Consider the following 24,567-nt stretch of genomic DNA (forward strand, 5'->3'; position numbering starts at 1 on the left):
AGCAAATATTCCATACAGTGATTATGGCATTGCTGTTAGACAACAGTTACTGTCAGAGGAGGAAGTGGAGTTGATGGGATTGCTCAAGATCATTTGAACACCAACCCAGGTCTGTCTGATTACAGAGCCCACCCATGTTTCACATCCTCACCCCAGCTCTCCTGGGCAAATCCATTCCTGCTCTGGGTGTTGCTTTCCTTATTCTGACAAATGAAGGATCTGGACTGATTAAAGTTATTCAGTCAGCAGACCCTGGATTGTCTTGTTTAAATCATTTCCAGGGTGACATTATGGAGGTGTGTGATTCCAAGTTCAAGTGCTCAGAGCCACATTAGTAGCATTGTCTTGTTTGGCTTGAAAAAATGAACAGGTAGACTGGCCAGTGTATAACCCAGTATGTGTTTCTCTCCTTCCCCTCGGGCTCCACCCCATCCCACTGCAGAGGCAAGAGGGGACAAAGCCAAGTGGGTGTTCACCTGGCCACTCATCTTCCTCCTGTGCATCACCATCCCCAACTGCAGCAAGCCCCGCTGGGAGAAGTACTTCATGGTCACGTTCATCACGGCCACACTGTGGATCGCTGTCTTCTCCTACCTAATGGTGTGGCTGGTGAGTGGTGGAAGCAGGGCGGTCTGTGCAGCCAGCCCCCACCCAGCACGCGCTGGAGGTGGGAGAGCTGGATTCAAGAGCGACCTCAGACACTGCTGTGCCACCTGTAGCAAGTCGCCTACCTTCACAGATGTTGGCTTATTTCTCAGGGAAAGGGGTTTCAGCAGAGGTGTGTGGGGCTGTGTAGGCACAGGGGATATGCGGGTAGACACAGCATGGCACTTGCCTTCCGGGCAAGAGTGGGGCAGGAGACGAGGTTCTGAGACATGCAGCTCAGGTGTGATGGGAAGAGGACCATGGCAGGGTGATGGGGATGCTTTGTGAAGGTCTCTGCGGGGCTAGTCGCTCATTCCCCTTCCTTTCCAGGGTCCTTGGGGAATGCAGGGGGAGACTGGAGTCAATGGGAGAGGAACACAGGCAGCCCTCATGTAACCCCTGCCAGTAAAGTCTTCTAGCCCTCATAACACCCATTCTACAGATTCCTCAAACTGAGGCATCCATTCAGATTGAGCAATTGGCCCAATTGCACAGTCATCAGCTATTATACCATTAGTTACATAATCAGTAGGTTCTAGAGCTGGGCTCCTGAGTCCATGATCTCAACCACTCTCCTGAACTGCCCTTCAGTTTCTTACTGGAGTTTTCAGACACCATTTGGACCAAAGTTTTACAGATGGAGAGGCACTGGCTTGGCTCTGTGGAAGCTCCTCTGGCCACGTGTGACAGCCCCCGTACAGAGCCTGAGCTGGCTGGAGAGGTGCCAAGCAGGACCCCGAGGCCTCACTCCATGTCCCACCCTGTGGGCCCCTCCCTCGCCCTCCCACGTGGGGCGCCCAGGGACGGGGAGAAACCGTGACAGGCACCTGTGCTTCTGTCATAAGGCTTGCCCGTCAGCAGCCTCCAGCTTCATTGTGAGCGAGTGGACGTCTCAGTCCTCCTGACACCTGGTGCCAGCTGCAGCGGGCAGTGAGTCTTCGTGTGAGAAGCATGGGCCCACCTGTCCCTTAGCCCCAGGGGAGCAGTTTGGTGGGAGAGAGTGATGTGGGGTCATGTGGGGATGCACTTGGAGCCTAGATCTCCCACTTACAGTCTGAGACCTTGGCAGCTTCCATGAGCCATGTCACCACCTCCCCACGAAAGGGGGATGATCACCCCATCTCAGAAGGTCAATGGGAGGACGGAAGTCTCTGTCCAGGCACCGTGGTCTGGGCTGGCAGCACGAGGACAGCCCCCTAACTGGAGAGAACAACTATTTCCCCTGTGACATGTAGCCAGTGCTACTTCCATGCTTTGTTCAGATCAGGGTTAAAATCCTCCTAGATGCCTGGGGGTGTATGTGCGTGAGCATCAGGATGCAGGAGGAGGTGAAAATAGCTACTATCCAAACCCCCAAGAAAAGGAGGACAATCAAGGATCATGGAAACAATGCCTTATGTGAATCATTCTTATAAATTCACATTTTTCTGAGTAATGTTAACCCCAGCCTGTCTCTATATGTGATAAAACGATCCAGTGATTTCTCTTACTAAAGTGCTTTCCCACATAAGATGAGTGCTGGGTGTTATACTCTATGTTGGCAAATTGAATTCAATAAAATGAAAAAGTGCATTCCCCAAAACACTGCAAGGGGGGAAAAAGTATTATTTCATGACGTTTGAGGAGGGATGAGGATTAGGGAAGATCAAATTAATGAAGTGGTGAGACTTCTTCTCTGATTACGGAAAACAACAATATTAGGACATCCACTTCATGGTGAACACCCGCAGCCCCGCCACTCTGGCTGTGCTCCCCAGAGCAGTCATGGCACAGCACAGCGGGGCCCAGGGACCACTCTGCTGGGGCACCCTTCCTGGACTTCGAACCTCACCCGCCTCAGTGTTAGGGGAACAGAACGAGCCTCACAGGAGAAGTTGGTCCAGACAGCAGCACCCCGTGGCAGCTGTCCCTTCTACCGAAGCAAGATGTGCTGGCCAGAGGGCGCTGCGCTCACTCCCTCATGCCCCGACGGGGGCTGCCAAGGGGGGGCAGCGAGGTCCCTCCTGTTTCTCCTGCCAGCTTTTATGGCTCTCCCCCCTCAGGTTCCAGGGAAAACGATCCTTGTATGTCAGGGTGAAGAGAGAGGAACCTTTGACAACGGCGTTCTATCTAGCACCTTTGCACCACTGGGAAAACTGAAGACCAGAGGGGAGCCGTGGCCTCCAGAAGGTGCACAGTCAGCCCGGGGCTGGGCTCTGCCTCCCTCTCTGAGGCCTAAGTATCAGCTGGACTTACGGGGCCCAGAGCTGGAGACCAGGCGGTGCAACACTCGGGCAGCCTCCCAAGTCCAAAGCACCCTGGGGGGGCACATAGTCACACGCACATGCATGCAAACACATGCATACACACACGCATATACACACACATGCATACACATGCACACATACACGTGCACGCATATGCACACATACACATGTACCCACATGCACAAACGCATACACGTGCACACACACACATACACACATATGAATACACATGCACATATGCAGGCATAACATAATGCACACATGCACACACATACATGCACACACATATGCGCATACACACGCGTGCACACATGCAAGACCTTCCTTTGATTCTTCCATCCTCCAGCTTCTTAGCCTTGTAGTTCGGTGACTTAGGAGGAAAATGGCAGCAACCCCAATAATGCCAAAACAACCCAGGACATGCGGCATCCCCCACTGGAAGCATGGCGGCCACAGCTCAGTTGTGCTTGTGGAGATGTCGTTCAGGGCCTGGGCGATCTGAACGTTGAGGGCTCAGTGGTTCGTGTCCCCTCCCATGCCTGTGCTGCCCCCACCAGGGTCGCTTCTTGCAGAGACTATGGCGGGCCTGTGTGCACCTGGCACCTGCAGCCGCTGCACTGAGCACTGCCTGCCAGGGGGCCCTGGGACCGGGAGTGTTTCTGTCCACAGGCTCCGGCTATGGGCCAGGCCGAACTCTGCTCAGAGCATGCTCCACCGGGGCCTCCCTGAGCTCTGTGAATCTGAACACCCCCACACTTTCTGCCCCCATGGATCGTAAGACCAGGGCCCCAAGAGAAGGAAGGCCTGCATCTGCTAACGTCTCGCATACGTCAGGCACTGTCCCCTCACATTTTCTCATTTAGTCTTTATTAACAAACCCATTTCACATATGAGGAAACTGAGGCTTACAGAAGCAAACCAGCTTGTTCTAAATCACACGACCATTCGCTGGGATTGGAGCTTTCAGTAAAAATGTGAACAACCCTAAGAGGTGCCACTGTTCCCATTGTATAGACGAGGAGGCAAGCCAGAGCTAGTGAGTATTTTTTTTTAATTTTTATTTATTTATCCATGAGAGACATGGAGAGCAGCAGAGACACAGCAGAGAGAGAAGCAGGCTCCCCATAGGGAGCCCAATGCGGGACTGGATCCCACGACTCCGGGGTCACGCCCTGAGCCAAAGGCAGATGCTCAACCACGCAGCCACCCAGGCATCCCACTAATGAGTATTTTGAATAGAGTTAACCACATGCTTCTAGGGCTTTCCATCTGGCTGCTACCCAGGGCCCAGCTATGTCTCAAGTGTTGGGCGTTTATCAGCAGAGGGTATGACTGTCATCAGTATCCTTAAATCCTTCCATCCGGCCGTTCTGTTTCTCAGAGCTCATCCTAAGGAAGCTGTAAGATATAAGAACCCAAAGAGCTACATGAGGTTGAGGTAGGAGCATGACCTTTAGAGTCAGAAAGACCTGGCCCACAATCTCCGATCATCTGCTCACCAGCTTCATGCTCACAGGCAGAGTTGCTTAAGCTCTCTGAGCCTCAGTTTCCCTGGGTGTAAAATGAGTGTAACTGCAGTGCCCCCTCACCGGTGGGTGGTGATAATAGAGCACCTGAGGTTGCATGTGCGGCTCACCTGTAGAACCCTTGGTATACAGTCAGTGCTCGGGAAATACTGCCCATGCAGTGAGGTCATAAGAGCACAGAGAGATCTCCTCAGTGTCCAGTGGTGAGGGATTGGCCTAGACTCTACCACTCAGTGAAAGGTGTGCATCCATTTAAAGTAGTGTCATAGATGACGACATAGGTGGACAGGTATCCACGGTATGTCGTTGTATGAAACACATAGCTGCAAAATATATGTTGCTAGTATAATCTGGTTCTGTTTTCTTCTAACACACCAAAAAATGGCCAAGGCTACACCCTAAAGTGATAGTTTTCAAGTGTGGTTTCCCAGACCCGTTGACGGACAGTCCCAGCCACCTGGTGACAGGATAGGAGCATAAACTCTGGGGCATCACCACAGCTGTCCTGAATCAGAACCTGGTGGGAGGGACTGGGGCCCACAGCCCACACTGTCACCAGGCCACCAGAGGATTCTCCACGTGCACAAGTTTGAGAACCCTTGGCCAACGAAAAGTGGTGACAGTGGTCGTCTGTCGGTCTTGTTTTCAGTTTATGTCACTTTCTAATTGTTACTAAACAGCAACACCACGTTCAAGTTAGAAACACTCGGAGTACACAGGGGTCCTAGGTGTTTCTCCGCAAGCTCATGTCCCTCCTAACTCTTCGGCAGGTGACTATCATTGGGTACACACTGGGAATCCCCGATGTCATCATGGGCATTACGTTCCTGGCAGCAGGCACGAGCGTCCCGGACTGCATGGCCAGCTTAATCGTGGCGAGACAAGGTAAGAACGGCATCTTGGCCCCTCCAGCCATGAGCCTCACCATGCGGGCCCCTCGGCCCCTGCCCAGCCCATAGTTTGTGGCTCTCCTGACCAGTAGCTGTGAGCTCACCAATGACGGGAGAGCATCAGGGTCAAATTCCACCGTGGAGAGGGCTCTACCAAGATGAACACCTGCAGACTCTGGAAGCCCTCAGTCTGGGCTCACGCAGGCTCGGATCAAATGAACTTATTCTGAAATCACCAGTGTGACATTGAACAAAGCTGAGCCGCGACCTCTTACAACAAATACAGTGGTAATGAGGCATGTTCAGCACCCAGGAGGGCAAAAAGGGAAGGGTATCTTGTCCTCCCAACTGTTTTCCTAAAGTTCTAGAACATGTAAATGGGTTTGGTGGCTTGGTTGGTTGGTTGTTTGGTTGTTTGGTTATGGGTTTTGTTTTGGGCTCACTCCATGACACGGGCTAAGCAAGGTCAGGAGAACCCATGTGCTCTTCAATGGCAGAACCAAAGACCATCAAGGGCTGTCCTTCACTTACTGTGGTATTTCTGCTGGTGAGGTAACCCCGTGTAGACCTCCGCAGATGAATACACAAAAGTATGGGGGTGGGGGCTGCGGTCCCATCATAGAATGACGCTCAAGGAAGGTGGGAGAGGAAAGAACTGCCCAAGGGAAAGTTGGCTCTGGAAAGCGAGGAATGACATTTTATTCCTCCAAGTTTGGAGAAAGGGTTGATTTGGAAGGGGCGGGGCGACAGCTGGTCCCGAGAAGGCACGAGGGGAGAGACATGTAGGCATGTGGTTGGCCTAGGCTGGAAGCTTGCAGGGAGTAGGGGCAGGGAGGGGAACAGGGTTTAATCGACTGACCTCTAAGGTGAGTGTATCCGTCTCCCGGGGCCGTCGTAACAGAACTACCATGACTGGGTGGTTTAGGACAAGAGCTGGTCGTCGCAGGGTTCTGGAGACAAGTCCAAACTCGAGGTGGCGACCGGGCCATGCTCCATCCAGAGGCTGTAGGCAGGGGTGTGCTCTGGGTCTGCATCACGGTCGTGTCTGCCTCTGTCCACACGGGGTGTTCTTCCCTCTGCAAGGACACTGGCTGCTGCGCTAGGGCCCACCCTAACTCCATGTGACCCCGTGTTCACTGGACTGCATCTGCAGAGACCCTATTTGTGAGTAGGGTCCCGCGCACAGGTGCCAGGTAGCACAAGCTGTGGGGAGGAGCTTGCTCAGCGGGGACTGGGAAAGCAGCTGGGCACCAAGGGCCTGGCCAATGTGCGGTGGCGTGACCTTGGCCACGGGGATTCAGTCGTGCCAGCTTCAATGAGACATGCAGGAGAGCAACCTAGGGCTGCTGGGTAGGTCCGGGGAAGTCCAAGGGAGCGGGAGAATGTGCGTTTGAAACAGCCGAGCCCGGAGTCCACAGGGTCGGGGCTGAGGGGACGATACCAGCAGGCTGGGGGTCTGGCGGGGGGTGAGATCAAGAAGGGGCTCCATCTGACACAGGGCTACATGGGGTTCTGAGGGGGACGTCCTGTCAGAGCGACTCCTGGGGAAAGTGAAGGGCGAGACACGGGGCAACCATCAGGGAAGTGACCGTGATGTCCCCGGCTGGACCCACACACACATGATCAAGGCCGGAACAGTTCCCTCGTGGCCAAGAGGACAGAACCCCTGCCCAAACCTGCTCAGTCGGAGTCTGCATTTAGCCAGGACCCCAAGGGAGTCCTATGCTCCTGAAGTTTGAGAAGCGGTGCCCTGTGCGGAGAGTGGGTGGCGGCAGGGGGGGTGGTGCGTCCGCCAAACCCAGGAACCCTCATGTCTCCTGTGAGCTTCGGGTGTAGGTGTATGTCCTGACTCACCACGCGAGCACTGCATCCTCCCCAGAGGCGGCCCACATCCCTGTGACGGCCCAGCGGCCCCGACACGGAGAGCCCGGCCCCTCAGAGTGAGCACCCCAACAGCAGCAAGCAGCCAGAGTCGCAGGTCACTCAGGAAGGAGGAACCTGAGGCCGTGGGGGAGGCCCGCAGGCAGGCAACAGCCACGGGGCAGCAGGAGGGGCTGACCCAGCGGACCCCAGCAGGCCAGGGAGTCAGCGTCCAGCCTGGTGGCTGCAAGCACCTCAGGGACCAGAGTACCCCATGGCTGCAGACGTTTGTGTTGCACACACACTCATCCCACACAGGTTTGTGAGCGCCAGGTGCTGACAGCGTGTCACAGGACAGCCAAGGGGCCAGGCAGGAGCACAGGTCCGCCAGCATGAGTCGTCTTTGTGAATATTTATTGTCTGACTTTGTAACGCCCCTCGAGGTGTCAAGTACTTCAGTGGCATGGCTGCCCTTATCCTGGCCAGTCAGGCAGGAAGCCAGGGCCGCTCAGCCACTGCGTGACCTTGGGCTTGTCCCATGCCTCGGATCCATCGTGTGCTGCACGAGGACAACGCCCCTCCTCCGGGGTAACCGGGAAGCACCCAGTGGGTCCTCGCAGAACATCAGCCCCAGACCCGGCAGGAGGAAAAGTGAGGGCCTGTGTCCGTCTCCAGGGCCACCATGCTCTGGGACGCGGAACCTATGGGCCCGGGCCGTCTCATGGGCAGGGAAGCTGGAAGCCCAAGGCGAAGTGTTGGCCGAGTTGGCTCCTCCTGAGGCCTGTGGGGAGAGTCTTCTCCAGGCCTGTCTCCTTAGCTTGCCAGTGGCCATCTTCTTGTTCCCTTGGGGCTTTGTCCATGTGTCCCCCTTGTAAGAACGCCAGTCATCCTGGGTTAGGGTTGACCCTAATGACTCATTCTAACCTGATTTTCCCTGTAAAGACATTAGTACCAAACAATGCCACACTCTGAGCTATTGGGGGTCAGGGCTCCAACATAGGAATCTTGAGGGTTAGGGCACTGGGGGGTCTGTGGGTGAAGCACCTGCTCACATCATGATCCTGGGTCCTGGGATCGAGCCCCATATGGGGCTCCCTGCTCAGCAGGGTGTCTGTCTCTCCCTCTCCCTCCACCCCTCCCCACCATTCATACTCTCCTTCTTTCTCTTGCTGTCTCTTTCCATCCAGTAAAATCTTAAAAAAAAAAATCTTAAAGGTCATGACTGAGCCTCTGGGAGGCCCTGAGACTTCATGAGAGGTTTCTGAAGTATGGGGTACATGAAGAAGGAAGTCCTCTGTGGAGAGCAGCGCCAGTGGGACACTAGTAGGGTCTCTGAAACCTAGTCTGGTGATTGACATTTGTCAACTGTCTGCCCTAGGCCTTGGTGACATGGCAGTGTCCAACACCATAGGAAGCAACGTGTTCGACATCCTGGTGGGACTCGGCATACCATGGGGCCTGCAGACCATGGTCATTAACTATGGGTCCACGGTGAGTTCCTCAAGCCTCCTGAGCCACATGCATGCCAGACATGCGCTCTGTGGGTTTGGCTGCTGGGCCTGTGCCAGCAGTGAGCTCCAGGGGGACACATGGTCCCCAGCTCCCCAGCTCCCTGGCTTCTGCCTCCCACGAAGGCCTTGGAACAGTCTGGGGCGCCTGCAGGGGGAGCCCCTGTGTGCAGTCCCCGCACCTCAGCCCACAGGCATGCGTCTTTCTCATCCTCTTTGCTCACTGCAGGGTCAGGACTGACCTCCCTGCTCTGCCCAGCCCCCCACCCAGGGGAGCACCCACCCGTGCTTTCCAGGCCTGGAAGGGCCACACTGGGGGCACTAGGCTCTGAGAACACTGCCCCCTCCCCTGCAATGCCCCGACCCCCTCCCATGGATCCTCTCCCCATCCCTAGGCCCTGCATCTCCCCACCCCCACCTCCTGCATCCCCTCTCCCACCCTCACCCCTGCATTGCCCCCACCCCCACCCCAAGCAGCACAGAGATTCAGAGCTCCTGTGTTTATCTCTCCAGGTAAAGATCAACAGCCGGGGCCTGGTCTACTCGGTGGTGTTGCTGCTGGGCTCTGTCGCCCTCACTGTGAGTCTTGATGGTTCCAGAATTGGAATCTTTTCTTCTGATCCCATATAGTCACTTGCAGGGCCTCTCTCTCTCTCTCTCTCTCTCTCTCTCACACACACACACACACACACACACCGCAGCAACGAGGGTTAAAACAGAGAAACACAAGTTCTCGGATCCCTCCAGACACAATTCGTGCCAAGAGTGTCGGCACCGACCCGTCCATTGTTCCCTGAGTGGCTAAAAACCCACCGGAGCAACTGGACTACGTGCCTGTGTCCCCGCTGCCCCGTCTGCCTCCCCTCACCAGCTCTGGGTAGGGGAGAGATTCCTCCCCTGACTGGCAGGCCTCAAGCCAGGCCAGCACCGCAGAGCTGGATCCTTAGGCTGCCCTACTCCACACGCCCGGGGCCTCTGCGTGTTTCCTGCAACCCTTATGGCCCCGGTGAGGCCATTCCCATTGTGCACAGGAGATCAAGACTCGGGGGGGCAGTAGCTTGCCCAGGATCACAGGGCAGGAAATGGCAGTGCTGTGATTGGAGCTCAGAACCACTGTCTGCACAGAACCGGTGGTGCTTCCTGGTGGTCCAACCCCAGGAAGTCTCCATCCGGGGGTGAGAAAGGCAGGCATGAAGTACAGGAGAGTCTAGAAGGAATGTAGAGTGAGGGTGTGCTCCAAGCCCGTCTACACACACACACACAGAAGAAGGGGGTCCAGGGATGCCTGGGGGCTCAGCGGTCGAGCGCCTGCCTTCGGCTCAGGATGTGACCCTGGGGTCCCAGAATCGAGTCCCCCATCAGGCTCCCCCAGGGAGCCTGCTTCTCCCTCTGCCTGTGTCTCATAAATAAAAAATAAAAGAAGAAGGAGGAGGAGGAGGAGGTCCAAGCTGAAGTGTGCCGGGCTGTGAGCCAGAGAATACCGTGGGAGTTTTGCCTGAGAGGTTGGAGGACACCAGGCTCTGCAGCCGGGGGAGGGCTGGGGCAGGTTCCTGTTGTCGCGAGAGGAAGTCCTGGCCTCGAGGACTGGGGCGCCAGAAGTGCTCCCATGGGGGCAGCAGCCATGTGTCCTGGGGCCAGGGCTCACCTGCCATCAGCAGGCGTGGAAGCCCGAAGGGTCCCAGGGAGCAGGCTCACCGCCGCGGCAAGCACCACCCCACCCGGGAGAGCCTCCGCGTTCCTGCGTCCCCGCGCCCCGAGGCCACGCCCCGTGCTCTGTCCCCGCAGGTCCTCGGCATCCACGTGAACAAGTGGAGGCTCGACCGGAAGCTGGGCATGTGTGTGCTGGCCCTGTACGCCGTCTTCCTCTGCTTCTCCATCATGATCGAGTTTAACGTCTTCACCTTCGTCAACTTGCCCATGTGCCGAGAGGACGACTAGAGCCGAGCCGCCCTGAGCTGCCCTGGGCCCCGCTGACCTCCCTTCCACCCGCCCCAGCGTGAGTGTCCCCTGCCTCCGTGGTCCCGGCCGCTCTTCACGCGCGGACGGAAGAGCCATGGTGGTCGCCGACTGGGCGCGAGCCGGGGCCTCCTCCCCCTCCTCGTCCTCGTCGTCCTCCTCCTCCTCCTCCGTGTCCTCGGAGCCCTGCCCTCCCCACACAAGCAAGTTCCGGGGCTGCCGTCTGAGCATCCTGGCAGGTCCCTGAGCTGGCGGCCCGGGGAGGCCCCTCGTGACACGTCAGTGAGGACTTCCTGTCACCGGGTGGCCATCGGAGCTTGTGAGGTCCCGGGGCAGGTGCAAAGTGGGAATGTGGTTCCGCAGCGTCGCCCCCAGGCTGGCGGGTACGGGTCCCTTAGACCGCGTGTCCTTCGTGGACCCTCCTGCCTCTGACCTCGGCAGGCAGCGCTGGGCCTCAACCTGCAGGCGAGAGGGCCCAAGGGCACAACACTCCACCCCTTTCTCTGGAGAAACTAAAATGCAAATAGCGTCTCAGCAGGAAAGAGAGAGCTTTCTCACCACTTTTATCAATGCGTTCAGAGAACGAACAGTGAAATGTTAAAAATAAGATGTCCTGGAGATCATCATACTTGAAAAAGAATCATCCCAAATGGAAAGGCTACGCTGGGCACCGAAGGAGAGCCCTCTTGGACACAAAATCCCACGTGTATCGTCGCGTTGCTCTGACGCTGAGCTCCTGGTTTGGGATCCAGGAGAGGGTGCGCAACTCTCCCTGGATGCTGATTCAGGGACACAGTGGGGGTGGCAGGTGACAGCCGTCCCAGCCCTTCCCTGGGAGGCGGTGCAGTGTCCTGTGGGGCCTGTCTTTCCTCTATTAAACGCTGTCCTCTCTAAACCGCTGTTGTGAGGCCCAGTTGTCCCAGTACCCAGCAGTGTTGTGGCCTGCCGGACTGACTGCAGGCCACAGGGTCGTGGTGGACGATGAGAGGAGATGTTTCCTGAAAGGCAAACAGCTGCTCTCTGTTACCTGGAGGCGGGTCTGAGAACTGGAACTTGGCACTTTTAGAGCTAAACTTCTCGAGCCTTAGAGTTGGCTCCGTGTGAAGAGCCCAGCATGGGAGGCAGAATCAAAAAAGAGAGAGAAAAATATCCAACAATTTTTCACCTGCTTCGTAGCTCTCAAATCAATATTAAAAAGATTTATGAACACAAACCATCCGTGGTTTCTAAAAAAGGAAGCACAATTAGTTTTATATAGAGGTGGGGTTTTTTAATTTTTTAAATATTTCTATTGCAAAAGTCTATTGGATTTGATGCACTTTTAATAACTGGGATATTTTGCACAGAAGAATGTACGGGAGAAGCCCCAGGTAGCGTGAGGGAAGAGAGCGTTGGCCGATTGGCTGGTCATGAATGGTGTGTGAGGAGCAGGAATGCAATCGCTTTTTCCTTCCTGAAACAAAGGTCGTGACCCGAGGTGGGATGCAGGCTGCGCTTGCCGAGGGCCTCCTGAATTCAGAAGGAGGAAGTGATCGCATCCGAGGCAGGCGGCCTGGTCACCAGGCTTCCGCTCGGGATCCACGTCAGTGTTAGTGGCTCCACCACACGGAGGCCCCTCTTGTTTCTCTATCTGGACCAAGCTCAGTGGTCCCCCAGGTGGAGGCAGAGGTGATGTTCCTGAGAAATCAGTGAGGTGAGCGGGAGGCCAGGCCACCAGTGGGGCCGTCAGTGCAGAGTGGACACACGGGGACATCAGAGCCCGGGCCTCGGCCTGGTCTCCCAGGCCCACCGGGGTTCCAAGCTGTGTCTGCTCCTCCTCAATTCTCAGAATGGCCCTGTGGTGTGAGGAGGGGTGATCCTCCCTGTTTAACAGAAAGCACAGTCTTGACTAAGAGGAGGTGACCCCGGGTTAATTGTCCGTGAGGTGCGGCACAAAAGCCAAGCCGCCAGCCGTCCCCCTCCCGGTCACCCAGGGCTGGGCTGTCCTCGGTGGGGGGGCGGGCGGGGACAGAGCTCTGCCCCGTGGGTGGTTCTCATGGTTCAGGTCAAAACTGTGGTAGATCTTACCTGACCCCTCGTGCCCTGGTGTGTGTCCTAATGGCTGTCCCTCCCCAGCGCCCCTGGGGTTTTCCTGGTAAAGACCAAAAGATGTTTTTGTCCTCTGAGCATGGGCCGTGTGGTCCCCTGACGTCATCCTTGCCGGGCGGGGTTCACTTCTCTGAGTCCTTGCAGAGCTTTTAGAGAACACCGAATCCTGGCTCTTCCTCGGGAGAGTCTGTCCGAGGTGACACAGCGTCCTGCACCTGCAGTTTGAGGCTACAAAGTCGCGTTTCTAGTCCACGGAGCTCTCCTGCTGGCTGCTTCTCTTTTGACTGTGATGTGCCAATGCGACTTCCTTAAAGGGTCTATGTATTCATTGTATCCAGGAAACTCCATAAACGCTGTAGGTGGATGATCCTCTTTTTAAACTAAACATTTTTCCATCACAAGTTGCAAGAATTGCTTGATTAATTAGACCTTCATTTTAAAATAATGGTTTTATCACTACATAGAATTACTCCCTTTATTTTATTCCCAAGGCTGATTAACATGGGGCAATCACTCTGCTTCAAAAATAGGCAATAAAAAAACATAAGTAAGTCTAGCTCTTGCAATTGGGAGCAAGAAAGAAACACGAAGAGCTGCATGATCAACAGTGTCTACAGAGTCGGGAGCAGGTGCTTCCTGTCCGTCCCTAGGTTGGAGTCGCCCTCAGCAGCTCGGGCACAGACTGGGCCATTAGGTGCGTGGTGTCTGGAAACATGGCCCTGGAGGCAGGTTCTGGGTCGATGAGGGGAAGAACAGATGGCCAGGGCATGGTGGGCAGGGCAGGGGACCGATCCTGCCAATGTCCGCGCATCCCCCTGGTGCGCAACTCCCAGCTCATCGATGTTCCGCCCGGGTCTCGCTGCCACTGTCCCTCCACTGCTGTTACAGACCCAAAGAGGCCATAGGGCATAGCCCTCCCTGGTGCAGCGGGCACCTGGGGCGGTCCTGCAGATCCCCACCCGGGGGCCTCCGGGCTGCCCAGGAGCCTGGGTCCCCAAGGAGAGGCTGCTGCTCTTGCCTTTTGATGAGCTGCAGCTGGACCCCACTCAGGAGCACGGCCCCCGGGATGCCCTCGGGATGCCAGGTCCGCCCCGAACCATGGTCTTGGAGGTGAGGGCAGCCCCTCACTACGCCCTTGCACCCTCCGGGTACTTCTCTCTCTCCTTGGGGCGGACAAGGAGTGGGTCTGCTCTGTGCCCCCCTGGGAAGGTAGGGGACCCTAGCACCCGCCGCAGATGCTGCGCCCAAGCTCCCCTCCTTCCCCAGTGGTGTTCAGGCCGGAGGGGCACTGCCTGTGCTTGGGGACAGCCCCCTGCGGGTGGCAGGAGGGACACGGGGGCCCCCGCGGCTTGGGCTGCTGCTGCTCAGCAGCCGTGGGGTTCATACGGGCTGAGGCCCCAACCCTGAGCGGGCACGGAGCCCGGGATCCCTTCCATCCCACCCCACACCCCCTCCTCCCCTCTGGCTGGACAGACGGCTGTGCTGCATCCGTGACAGGCTCTCGAACAGTGCGGGAACTTGCCTGTCAGGGTGAGAATCGTCAGGATATTGTCGTGATTAAACACTCCCGGGTCTAAGGCCCCTGAGCACGACTTCTGTGTGTCCCTCTCCGCTTGGGTCAGCAGCACATGAGTCCAGGGCACCTGACAGGGTTGTGCCCCTAGAAACTTCCAGAAATTTCTGAAAATGCTCTGTGGGCAGTTCTCAGGTGGCAGGAAGTCCATCAGCTCCCCCAGCACACCCCCGAAGGGCTGCCCCCCCGACCCCACTCTCCCCATGTGGATTCGGAGTGTCTGGACCCCCAGCAACTGTGGACATGTGCTCCTGGGCCCTGTGGCTGGCCTTGGTGGGTCAGCGCCCAGAGAGGGGCTCCTGCGCGCCACACAGCTGCCCCCGGCATGGGTCTTGCAAGGAGTGGGGCTGGAGGGCCTGCGGGGAATCCACCCCTCCAACGCAGAGAGCAGCTGAACCAGGAGTCAGTGAGGGGGCTGGTGCAGGGTCCCCTCGTCCTGCTGTAGGAGACGTTCCCTGGGGGCACAGACCAGGGGCGTGGGTGTGGCTGCACTTGCTTCTGACCAGGGATGCCTGACTGGGGTGCCTGATGGCGACGGGCGGGGGGGAGGAGACCCCAGCCTGTCCCAATACCGCCTAGCTGCCAAGAAACAGGTGTCCACAGAAAACGGGGAGGATGGGACCTTTCCTCCCGTCCTGCCCCGTGGGTGGAGCTGCTTGGGCCATGACCGCCAGGGAGCCAGCCAGCTGGCTGGTGTTAAAGCTTTTTTAAACAATTCTTGTGTTTGAATGACAAATTCCCTCTGTCTCTGTGGAACCCCCACATGCGGCCAGGGGCTGGTGGCCCTGCTTTGGGTCACCTTTTATCTTCTCGTTCCCAGGGTCTCCCCTCACCTCGTGCAGGTATCCGTGTCCAGGGTCAGGGTCAGGTGTCCCACACAGGCTCCGCAACAGAGCCGAGGACAACGTCCCTTCCAGTCTGTGGAAATGTCTGTGGTCTGAATACCCTGACACAGACCCAGGGGCGATGGGGGGCAGCTCCAAGAGCTGAAAATACCCCCGTGCCTCCGTGAGAGTCTGCCCCTGGGTGTGGAGCTTCTCCGCCATTAGATTTGTGGGGCTGGGATCGGTTGCTCCTTGGTTAAAGGCCTGATAACAGACGTGGGCATGACCCGCACCTGCTCCCACTGTTGCCAGAATTTAAACAGTTGCTTTTTATGTAACATGTTGGTTGGGACTTTTCCATGGTCAAGGCCAACAAAACCCTTCATCCTGGAGAAGGTACGAGCCCTCCCTACCACACCCCTGGAAAACAAGCTTTGTAAGCTGTCAAGAGACAGTAAGGGCAGTCTGAGGTCTCTGGCTGCGCAGTCAGCTTTGTGCACAGAGGGAACGTCCCGGGCAAGGGCCCTCCCTGCTCCCACTCCAGAGTTCCCAGGATGGGAATTCCTAGCGATCCACACGGACAGTCTTCCTTAGGAGCAGGAGCAAGGCCTTCCCTTGCTGCACCGTCAGCCAGGCAGCTCTGCTTTTCCAACTCAAATGTTCTAGTGGGGTTTTTTCCTGGCCCTGGGGGCATCCCTGTCACCCCCAGAGGCCCCTTCTGAGCTGTTAAACACGTCCCAGGGCTTCTTCCACGTGCTTGGAGCAAAGATATGGGGGGTACCCAGCAGGACGAGCTGAGGCTGAGCCTCTGCCAGCAGCTTCTTGGGAGCTTCTGCTGGTTCCGAGCAAGGTGCCCCCTGGTCCGCTGCTGCCCGCCTGGAGTACTTGCTGGGTGAACACAAAAAGAGCCTGATGGCCAGAGAGGAAAGGGCTGCCGGCCAGGTGGGACCAGGCCTGTGGGCAGAGGGAGGAGCGGCCAAGAGAAGGGCCCAGCGAGGCGAGGCCGGGAACATCCCGGATGCCGGGGGGCCGACTGGGCAGAGGTCCCGCAGGGCCGCAGGGTATTCCTGGGGTCCGGCCACGACCTCCCAAACAGCAGATAGAATCGGACTCTCACGTCCAGGAAGCACCCCCTTGAAAACGACCAAAACCAAGGACTTCCGGGGCTTTTAGAGTCCCTGGAGTCCCCCACCCCACCCCACCCTGAGACGTTTCTGGCATGTGGAGCCAAATGCTGCGTCCTTGTTCATTCCAACAGGCAAAGCAGGAGCGATGAGCTGAAAGTTGTAAATAATAAATATATTTATCTCTATTTATTTTTTCAATAACTGTGACCTCCCGCACTGTGAATGCTCTGTGATATGACGCTCTTAGTTTAATAAAACTGTCATTAAATTTGAATGAGTTGATATTCATGGTTACTAAACCCTGGCATGAGTTCATTTTTATTGTGAAGAAAAATCTAGAGTCAATATGAACTAAATCTTTATAAGAAATCTAGCAGTCAGTATTGTGATGCAATATATCAGAATCTGTACACCGTCAATAAAATACCTGGGCACAAGCTGTCGTTCCCTATATAGAGCTTCCATTCATGGTCTAGCAGACACACACACACACACACACACACACACACACACACACTTGTATTTTGGGGAAGGACTCTTTACATTGGAATAACAACCACTTAAGACCATTTCTGTTGGCATATGGAGAAAAAACAAACTTCAGAAAGGATGAAGGATGGAGCTTTTTCATGATAATGATGGGTAATGGATAAAACAAAGCAAAATTTTGTGACTGATCTTGTTGTGTCCAGAATGGCCCAAGCAGAATGGCCCAAGTGTCCAGAATGGCCCAAGCATTTCCTACCTGGTCAGCAGGGCCCCTCGATGGTCAGGGGACCCCACACAGTCACAAAGGGCCTCACACTCAGGAGGGCCCCAGGCTCTGCGGTCACCATTTTGGATTCCTTAATAGCTTTTTGAAAAAGGAGCTCCATATTCTCATTTCTTGCACAAGGCCCTGCAAATTATGTAGCTGGTCCTGCTCACCTGGAATAAGTTGGGCCAGCAGCTCCTGTGTTAATGAAAAATTGAGATGAGGAGGAGAGGTCCTGCTTAATTCCTCCGTTTAGTAAGTGTCCTGAGACCCGGCTCCCTCGGGGCACTCCCACGTGCCCATGAGTCACCTGCACATCTGGTTAAAAAGCAGATTCTGGCTCAGCAGGCATGGGATGGGGCCAAAGATGCATTTCCAGCAAGTTCCCAGGTGATGCCAGTGCTGCTGGGCTCCTGGGAGAAGTGAGGATACACAGCAGTCCCCCTCAGCATACGACGGGGGCACCTGTGCAGGCTCCCAGACGGTCACCGACCTGCAACAGGGTGAGCGCAGGAGCAGAATATAAGTATTTTATACTTATAGCAATATGATGGATGATTTTATGTCTTAATCTGCTTTTTCATTACATTTTTCTATTGACTATAAAATATCCACGCACTGTGGATCACAATTTAAAAACCCTTGCGGGGGCCTGGCCCCAGCCAACAGCCACCCTTGGGTCTCCACTCCCCCTCCCCGACTCAGCAGCCAGGGGACCTTCGCCAGCAAGAATTCAGATCTGCCCATCTCCTGCTGGCAAACAGTTAGTGACTCCCAGTTGCCCTAAAGGGCCGCTTCAGTCCCCCACCATCATCACCTCTCTGTCTGCCTGTCCTCAGGCTGTTTCCTCTGCTCCCAGGGGGTCCTGCAGCAGCCAGGAACCTCCACCTCTGCCTCCAAGGCCTCCCTAGACCTCCAGGCCAAAAGGAACCACCTGCCTTTGTTTGTTTTTGTTTTTGTTTTTTTGTTTTTTTCATCATCTTTTATTGGTGAGACTGCTTTGTTATTATTTGGCAACTATGCAGTTTTCTAAAATAGTCTCCATTTGATACGCATTCACCCACGGCCCCCACCAACCATAGAAGGGCACCAAGTCGGGGCTGTCTAAACTTCATCTCCCAGAGGAGCCCTTAAAGCTGAGGGCACATTTTGTCACTCGTTGGTTTACTCATCAGATGCATGTTGAAGGCCTGCCCTGTGCCAAGCATCAAGCCAACTGCTGGTTGCAGAGATGCAGAGCCCACCTCCAGCTGCTCCAAGGAGCCCCCAGGTTCCAGGAGGGAGGGAGCTCAGTAGGCAGGAGCCCAGAGAAGGGCACCCAATCATACTGGGCAGCAGGGAAGACATAATTCATGCTGGGGCTCAGGCGACCAGGGGAGCCGGGGGTGGTGGTGACATACACTTATGTACAAGACAAGAGTCACGTTAAGTCACGCCCAGTAGTTCTGATTTAAAAAGAGATGGTGAACAAGGGAAAAATAGGAATTGGAGATGCTCAAATATCCCCAAATAACTCAAGCTGGAAAACTCACAGGGCCCCCAAAGACGTCCATGTCCTAGTGCCCGGAACCCGTGCGTGTGGCACCTTGTGTGGCACAGTGGACATTGCCGACAGGATCAAGTGAAGGGCCCTGGGCCTCAAAGCCCTCCGGGATTGCACAGGTGACTGATGCAGCCACAGGGTCCTCATCAGAGGGAGGCAGGGGAGTCCAAGGGGAGCAGGGATATGATGACAGAACAGAGGTCAGAGGGACGTGGGGCCATGAGCCAGGGAATTCCAGCAGCCTCCTGAAGCTGGAAGAGAGATGACACAGTGTCCCTGGGGCCTCCAGAAGGAACTGGGCAGCTGGCGCCTTGGTTATCGCCCGTAGAGACCCAGTTTGGCTTCCCAACCGCCAGGACTGCTGGCTGACACGCCCGGGGTGCTCGGGGCCACGGACCTTGCAGTTGTTGCTCCAGCAGCTGTAGGAAACTCGAGCAAAGCCTGGGTCTGCCAGGGCCCTGGGGGTCACAGGAGTCATGGGGTCATGCTATGTGGAGCCACCAGGCTGCCAATCAGAACAGAGGCTGCTTTGCTTTCCCTGCAGATGGAAGGGTGCTGGGACGGGGCCTGGGGCAAAGGGCATCGGAAACCCAGGAAAGAAGTGACTAATGCTGACTGGGGGCGGGGCTATGTGCAGGTGCTGGGGCTCGCTGGGTGACCTAACCCCCAGGCCCCGGAGCCCATGGGCAAGAGAAAGGAGACATCGGGAGGGGAAGACGGGAAGCCCAGGGGAGGAGCAGGTGTGGAGTCCCACATCGGCCTCCCGGAGACCCACCCCCTCCTCCCCCTGCACATCACATGGGGCTGCTGAGCCCCCGGGTGACGCAGTGGGTCCAGGCCCATGTCCAGTGACTGCCAGGAAGGCAGCTGGTGGTACGGGTGGAACAGACATCTCGCTGTCCTGGGGACCTGCATCTGGAGTCCTTCCCCATAGCTCGTTCTCTAGGACACACGCTTGACCTGGCAGAGACACAGCCAGAGGGAGAAGGAGGCTCCCTGCAGGGAGCCCGATGTGGGACTCGATCCCAGGACGCCATACACCCTGAGCCGAAGGGAGAAGCTCAACCACTGAGCCACCCAGGTGCCCCCACGCTTGACCTGTGAAGGTGAAATGCAGGCTCGAGAGTGCTGAAGAGTGGCAGAGTCCAGTTAGGACAAGGAGAATTGAGGCAGGGATGAGGTTTCTCCCACAGTCAGGGAGATGACGGGCTCCTCTGGAGTCTTGGCCCTGGGGCGGGGAGGGACTCCAGCTGCTTTCTTGGGGATCCCTGCCCAGGAGGGAAAGCACCCCAGGGGAATGCTCTTGGGTACAAAGAGGGCTGAGGACTTTGGGGACAGCCTCTCTCTGGCCAAGCCCTGGTCAGGCTCCTCTGAATCCTCTTCTCCACGAGGCCCCGGCCTTTGGGCCTCCATGGGGACCTCTACCTTGTCCTATTGTAGGAGGAACCAGCTACATCAGACAGCAGCGTCCCACACCCCCACACGTCACCCTCCACTTGTGATCGGGCTCCTTGGACCCCTGACCCTGGGTGACGCTGACACCCCTACCTGCCTCCAGCAAGAACCCCGATAGGTCAGTTTAGTTGGAATCCCCCATCCCCCTGACGTTTCCACCTGCCTGTTTCCCTGCTGCAGTGGTTGTCGCACTCAATCTCCCCCTTCCATGGTGATGAAGAATATAAGCACCCACGGGATTGGCTATGACCCTCCTTGAATAACGTCTACCTTGTTCCTTAGCAAATGTCATGAGTAATTTTGTCTTTAAAGCTTGCCATACTCCACCCTGGGGGCCTCTGGGAGGAGAAGCATGTGCTCAGTGGTCAGGGCCAGCCGGGCCGGCCAGCGAGAGTCCAAGGGCAGGCAGCCCAGCCAGGCCTGGAGAGATGCTGCTGGCAGGTGCAGGCCCCACACCGCCTCCTGCAAGGCTGCTGACCTGGCCATTGGGCCAGGGAGCCAGGAGGTACTGGAGCCTCTGAGGCCACTGTAGGGCTGGGGCAGCTGGGGGGCCGGGACCCTCCGGGTGGCACTGAAAGCCCTGGTAAACCCAGTGGGCTGTGGCAAAGTGCAACCCTGTCACTCCGGGTCACTGTGCAGCCATGGAGGTCATGCCTTGAGCGTCCTGTTCTGCTGCTGCCGCCTTGAAACCTGCAGGACTCTTTGAGCAAAGGGATCACATGTCATTTTGCAGCGGGCCTCACATGTCACGTACCTTCCCTGCCCTGAGCCGAGAGCTCCGTGAGGCCATGGCCTGCAGGGCCCACATCTGCGGCAAGAGCACCTAGGCGCATAGATGCTGCTCTTCCCTCTGGGTCCTTGGAGGGAGGACCATCCATCTCAGGCGGCTTTCATTACTGGCGGTCGGATGGAACCCAGACTTCCCAGATGCACCTGCCTCTCGGCACCCCTGTTGTGTGCAGGGCACAAGGTGGAAGGCCCTGCACAGCCCGGAGCAGGGTATCTGTTCTGCTTTTATATAAAACCAATAAAGGAAAACTTTTTTTCTTTTTTTTTTTTTTAAGGAAAACATTTTTAAAAATACAGCAATGGAGGGAAACCGGATTCAACACAAGCCTACTAAACAGATTCATTGGGCACGTTCCATGTCAAGTACACCAGTGGAGTGACATGGGTTGGCCTCCAGCCACCTTGCAGAAGAGGAAGTGGGGCCCAGGGGTAAGAGTCTGGTCCTAGACCCAGGGAGGTGAGTGAGCCAACCCGATGACACTGCAGGGTCCGTGGTAGCTGGAGCGTCATCGTTGTCTGACCCCCTGCCCCAAGACCCCTGCCAGGCCGCCCGGTGCAGCATCCACCTGCTGTGGCGGCAGGAGCCAGGCCCGGAGGACCCAGGAATACCGGCGCCTGCTCACACAAGGGTCCCTGTGGCTGACCCTCCCACTGCTACCCCGGGGTCTTAAAGGAGTCCCCCCGCCCCAGGGTCTTCACGCAGGAAGGAGGCCTGGGACACCACACTCAGTGTTCACAGGAAGTGAGGAGCCCCCAAAGGGAGAAGTGAGACAGAAACAAATCACAGCCTCGCCCTGAAGGGGAAGGAACGTAGTGTCTTCGGGCGACCACACTGCAAAACGAGCAAAGGTTCAGCCCTTGTCGCCAACACAGACAATATACGAGGAGGGTCAGTGCTATTGGCAAGGCGGCAGCCCTCGAAGACGGACACTCAACTTTGCTGGGCTGCAGCTGGTCTTCCCTCCGTCATCCTCCAGAGCCAACCAGCGTCTCCCCAGGCCTCTGCCCACACACTCCCCTCCCCTTACGTCTGCCTGTTGGGGTCCAACTCCAAGAGAAGGCCCAAGAACGGTGGCTTAAACAGGATAGGATCTTACTCTCTGTCACACAGAAGACAAAGGCACTTAGTCCACGCTGCTGCGGTGGCGGTGACCCAGCTGCCTCTGGTTTTGCCCTGTCTTCTGTAGCATGTAGCCTCACGGCACAACACGGCTGCCTACATTCATCTTGACTGTAACTTCATGAGAGATCCGACTCAGACCCAACCAGGTAAACTGCTCCAGAGTTCCTGAGCCACGGAAACTGTGAGATTATTAAAAGAGAGAGAGAGAGAGAGAGAAGAAAGAAAGAAAGAAAGAAAGAAAGAAAGAAAGAAAGAAAGAAAGAAAGAAAGAAAGAAAGAGGAAAGAAAGAAAGAAAGAAGAAAGGAAGGAAGGAAGGAAGGAAGAAGAAAGCAAGCAAGCACTTCTTGTGTTTAAAGCTGTTAAATCTGGGGTAATTTCTTAGGCATCAATGGATGGGTAGTAAAGCCTGAACATGGGTTTCGCCTATTTATCCAAGTGACCTGATTCCCTGGTCTGGGTACATGCGCGTGAGCGGACGCAGTGAGGGGTCTCCTGCCACAGCACCAGTGCACGGGGAGGGGCAGCAGTCAGGGCTCCCTCCCCCGCGACACCCAGGGTGGCCCCAGACCCTCGCCAACCTCTGGTAGATGAGTCAGCTTAGCTCTGACAAGCAGTGACTGGCCGTCCTCTGGCCTCTGGTCAAAAACGTGGATCCATTTCCCTGACGTTGCTGGGTCAAAGGCTCTCCGATCCCGCCGGCCCGGTGCTGTCAAGGCAGACATGGTCACAAGGCCAAGGAGTCTCTCCAGGGCCAGCTGCCCTTCCCATCTCCGCAGCCATGTGAGGGGCCGAGTCTTTGCAGGCCCAGTGGGGCCACCTCCTCCCCGAGGCCTCCTGGTCATCACCCAGGGGGATGGAGCCAAGAACGACATCTGATCACGACCCCCTGCTGCAGAATTTAGGGACCATGTCATAGGAGTAAGTTGAGTGACACGATTCATGGCCTTGTTTGCTCATGTGATAAAAGGTATGATGCTCAACTGTGGATTCCATAGTCTGTCAATGCTCACAGAACATCCTCACTCATCTCTGCCAAACTCTGGCGTCTCTAACCAATCTCCAGTTGCCACCAATGAATGCAGTAAACTTCTGCGTTTTTGTTGACAGCAGTGGGTACAAGCAGAACAACACAATGAAGACCTAAGTGGGAAATTTGCTCGTTTATCGCCGACGCAAAGAGCTCCTCTGCAGAATCAGATAGTAGTTTCTGGAAACTGGAAGGACTGTTGCTTAATTTTTTTGTGCTCTTCACAACATGATGACTAAAGGTATGACATGCTTTTCAAAGCAGCTTTTTCGAAGTAAAGCGGACTACAATCATCGTGCACATTTAAAGTGTATGATTTGATGTTTTTTATGTCTGTAAATATCCATGAAACATCCACTGCCTTCAGAATCATGAATAGAGCAAGCAACCCCAAATATTTCCTCATGTACGCCTTGTCTTTCTGGTCATTTCTGTACAGATGTTGTGGACACTGTTGGCTGTCTACCCCACATCCATTCTCTCCTTTCCTCCTCAATTTTAATCAGGTTTCAGCCCCTTCCCACCATGGTGTGAGGGAAGTCACCTCCACTTGGCCCAGGACCGAGTATGGACCCCGGTTAAGCCCATGAGGGCATGACGTTCTCTATGACTGGCCTCAGATGGCCAATCACACCACGTGGGCTTCTGTCCTAGGCTAGGAGAGAGGCTTCTCCCCTTCTCTGTAGGATGAATCTGGGGGCCTGAACCCGAAGGCCATTGAAAGCTGCCTTGTAGCCACAGGAGAGCCAGTATAAGGATGAAGTCAGTGCCAAGGAGGTCAAAGCAGAGAATGGGACCAAAGTTGACTAATGACGGAAGCACTGAGTCTCTGACCATTTGGCACACAGAACTGCACGTACTACATCGCTTCTAAAATGGCCCTGACAACCTCTGCCTCTGCTCTTCACACCTCCATGGAGTCCCCTCCCCTCAAATGTAGAGTTTCTTTCTAACATAATGGGTCCAAAATGACGGGATGCCACTTCCATGGTTAAGTTATAAGACAGCGGTGTTTCCATCTTGCCCACATATTCACTCTATTGTCTTCTCGGCCTCACACTTTGATGAGGTGAAGAGCATGTTCAGTGGCGTAGGGCACAGAGGAGGGCTTCCAGCCAGCAGCCTGCAAGAAACTGAGGCCCCTTGAGGAGCTGAACCCCACCAAGCCATCTTAGTTTGGAAGCAGAGCCTCCCCTAGTCGAGCCTTCGGATGAGACCCCAGCCCAGGCCAATAGCTTGGGTGCAGCCTTGTGAGATCCAGAAGCAGGACCAACCATCAAAATCGTGCCAGGACACCCAACCCTCACATTATCTGTGACATAATAAATGTGTGTTGTTTTAAGCTGCTATACCTGGGGGTCATTCGCTATGCAGCAAGATACCTGGTACACGCCCTTATATCTACACTTCCAGGCATACGAGACAACCCACTTCCTTGTACTGGGTCCACCTAGATTCAGAATTTTCTATCTATGGCTTGCCTCGTCCTACCAGAGTGAAAAGTCCTCAAGTGTAGGACGTCCACACCCTCCTGGGACCTCACTGGTGTCGTAGCTGTGTAGACTGCATGAATCAAGGGCATTCTGGCCCTGGTTTTAGCTCACCTTCTGACAGCACGAAGCAGGGATAGCT

General features: G+C 55.8%; 1 protein-coding gene and 1 long non-coding RNA gene across 5 annotated transcripts in view; one reads left to right on the forward strand and one right to left on the reverse strand.

The window, feature by feature from the left end:
• The window catches only part of SLC24A4 (solute carrier family 24 member 4), a 164,275-nt gene extending 147,595 nt beyond the window's left edge, over positions 1 to 16,680 (forward strand). For all 4 annotated transcript variants that reach the window (XM_077908532.1, XM_077908533.1, XM_077908537.1 and 1 more), the window contains 5 exons: positions 443 to 609; positions 5,188 to 5,302; positions 8,546 to 8,658; positions 9,189 to 9,254; positions 10,461 to 16,680. In XM_077908532.1, coding sequence (XP_077764658.1) covers positions 443 to 609; positions 5,188 to 5,302; positions 8,546 to 8,658; positions 9,189 to 9,254; positions 10,461 to 10,613 — 614 coding nt within the window. In that variant the 3' untranslated portion in view covers positions 10,614 to 16,680. The remainder of the gene's footprint in view (positions 1 to 442; positions 610 to 5,187; positions 5,303 to 8,545; positions 8,659 to 9,188; positions 9,255 to 10,460) is intronic.
• Positions 9,161 to 12,994, reverse strand: LOC144320246 (uncharacterized). Its single transcript, XR_013385804.1, has 2 exons — positions 12,699 to 12,994; positions 9,161 to 12,493 (listed from the first exon to the last, which is right to left on the reverse strand). It is a non-coding gene; the product is annotated as an uncharacterized LOC144320246 (long non-coding RNA).
• Positions 16,681 to 24,567: the final 7,887 nt, after the last annotated feature.

Source organism: Canis aureus, chromosome 9 (assembly GCF_053574225.1).
Source record: "Canis aureus isolate CA01 chromosome 9, VMU_Caureus_v.1.0, whole genome shotgun sequence".
Classification (NCBI taxonomy): domain Eukaryota; kingdom Metazoa; phylum Chordata; class Mammalia; order Carnivora; family Canidae; genus Canis; species Canis aureus.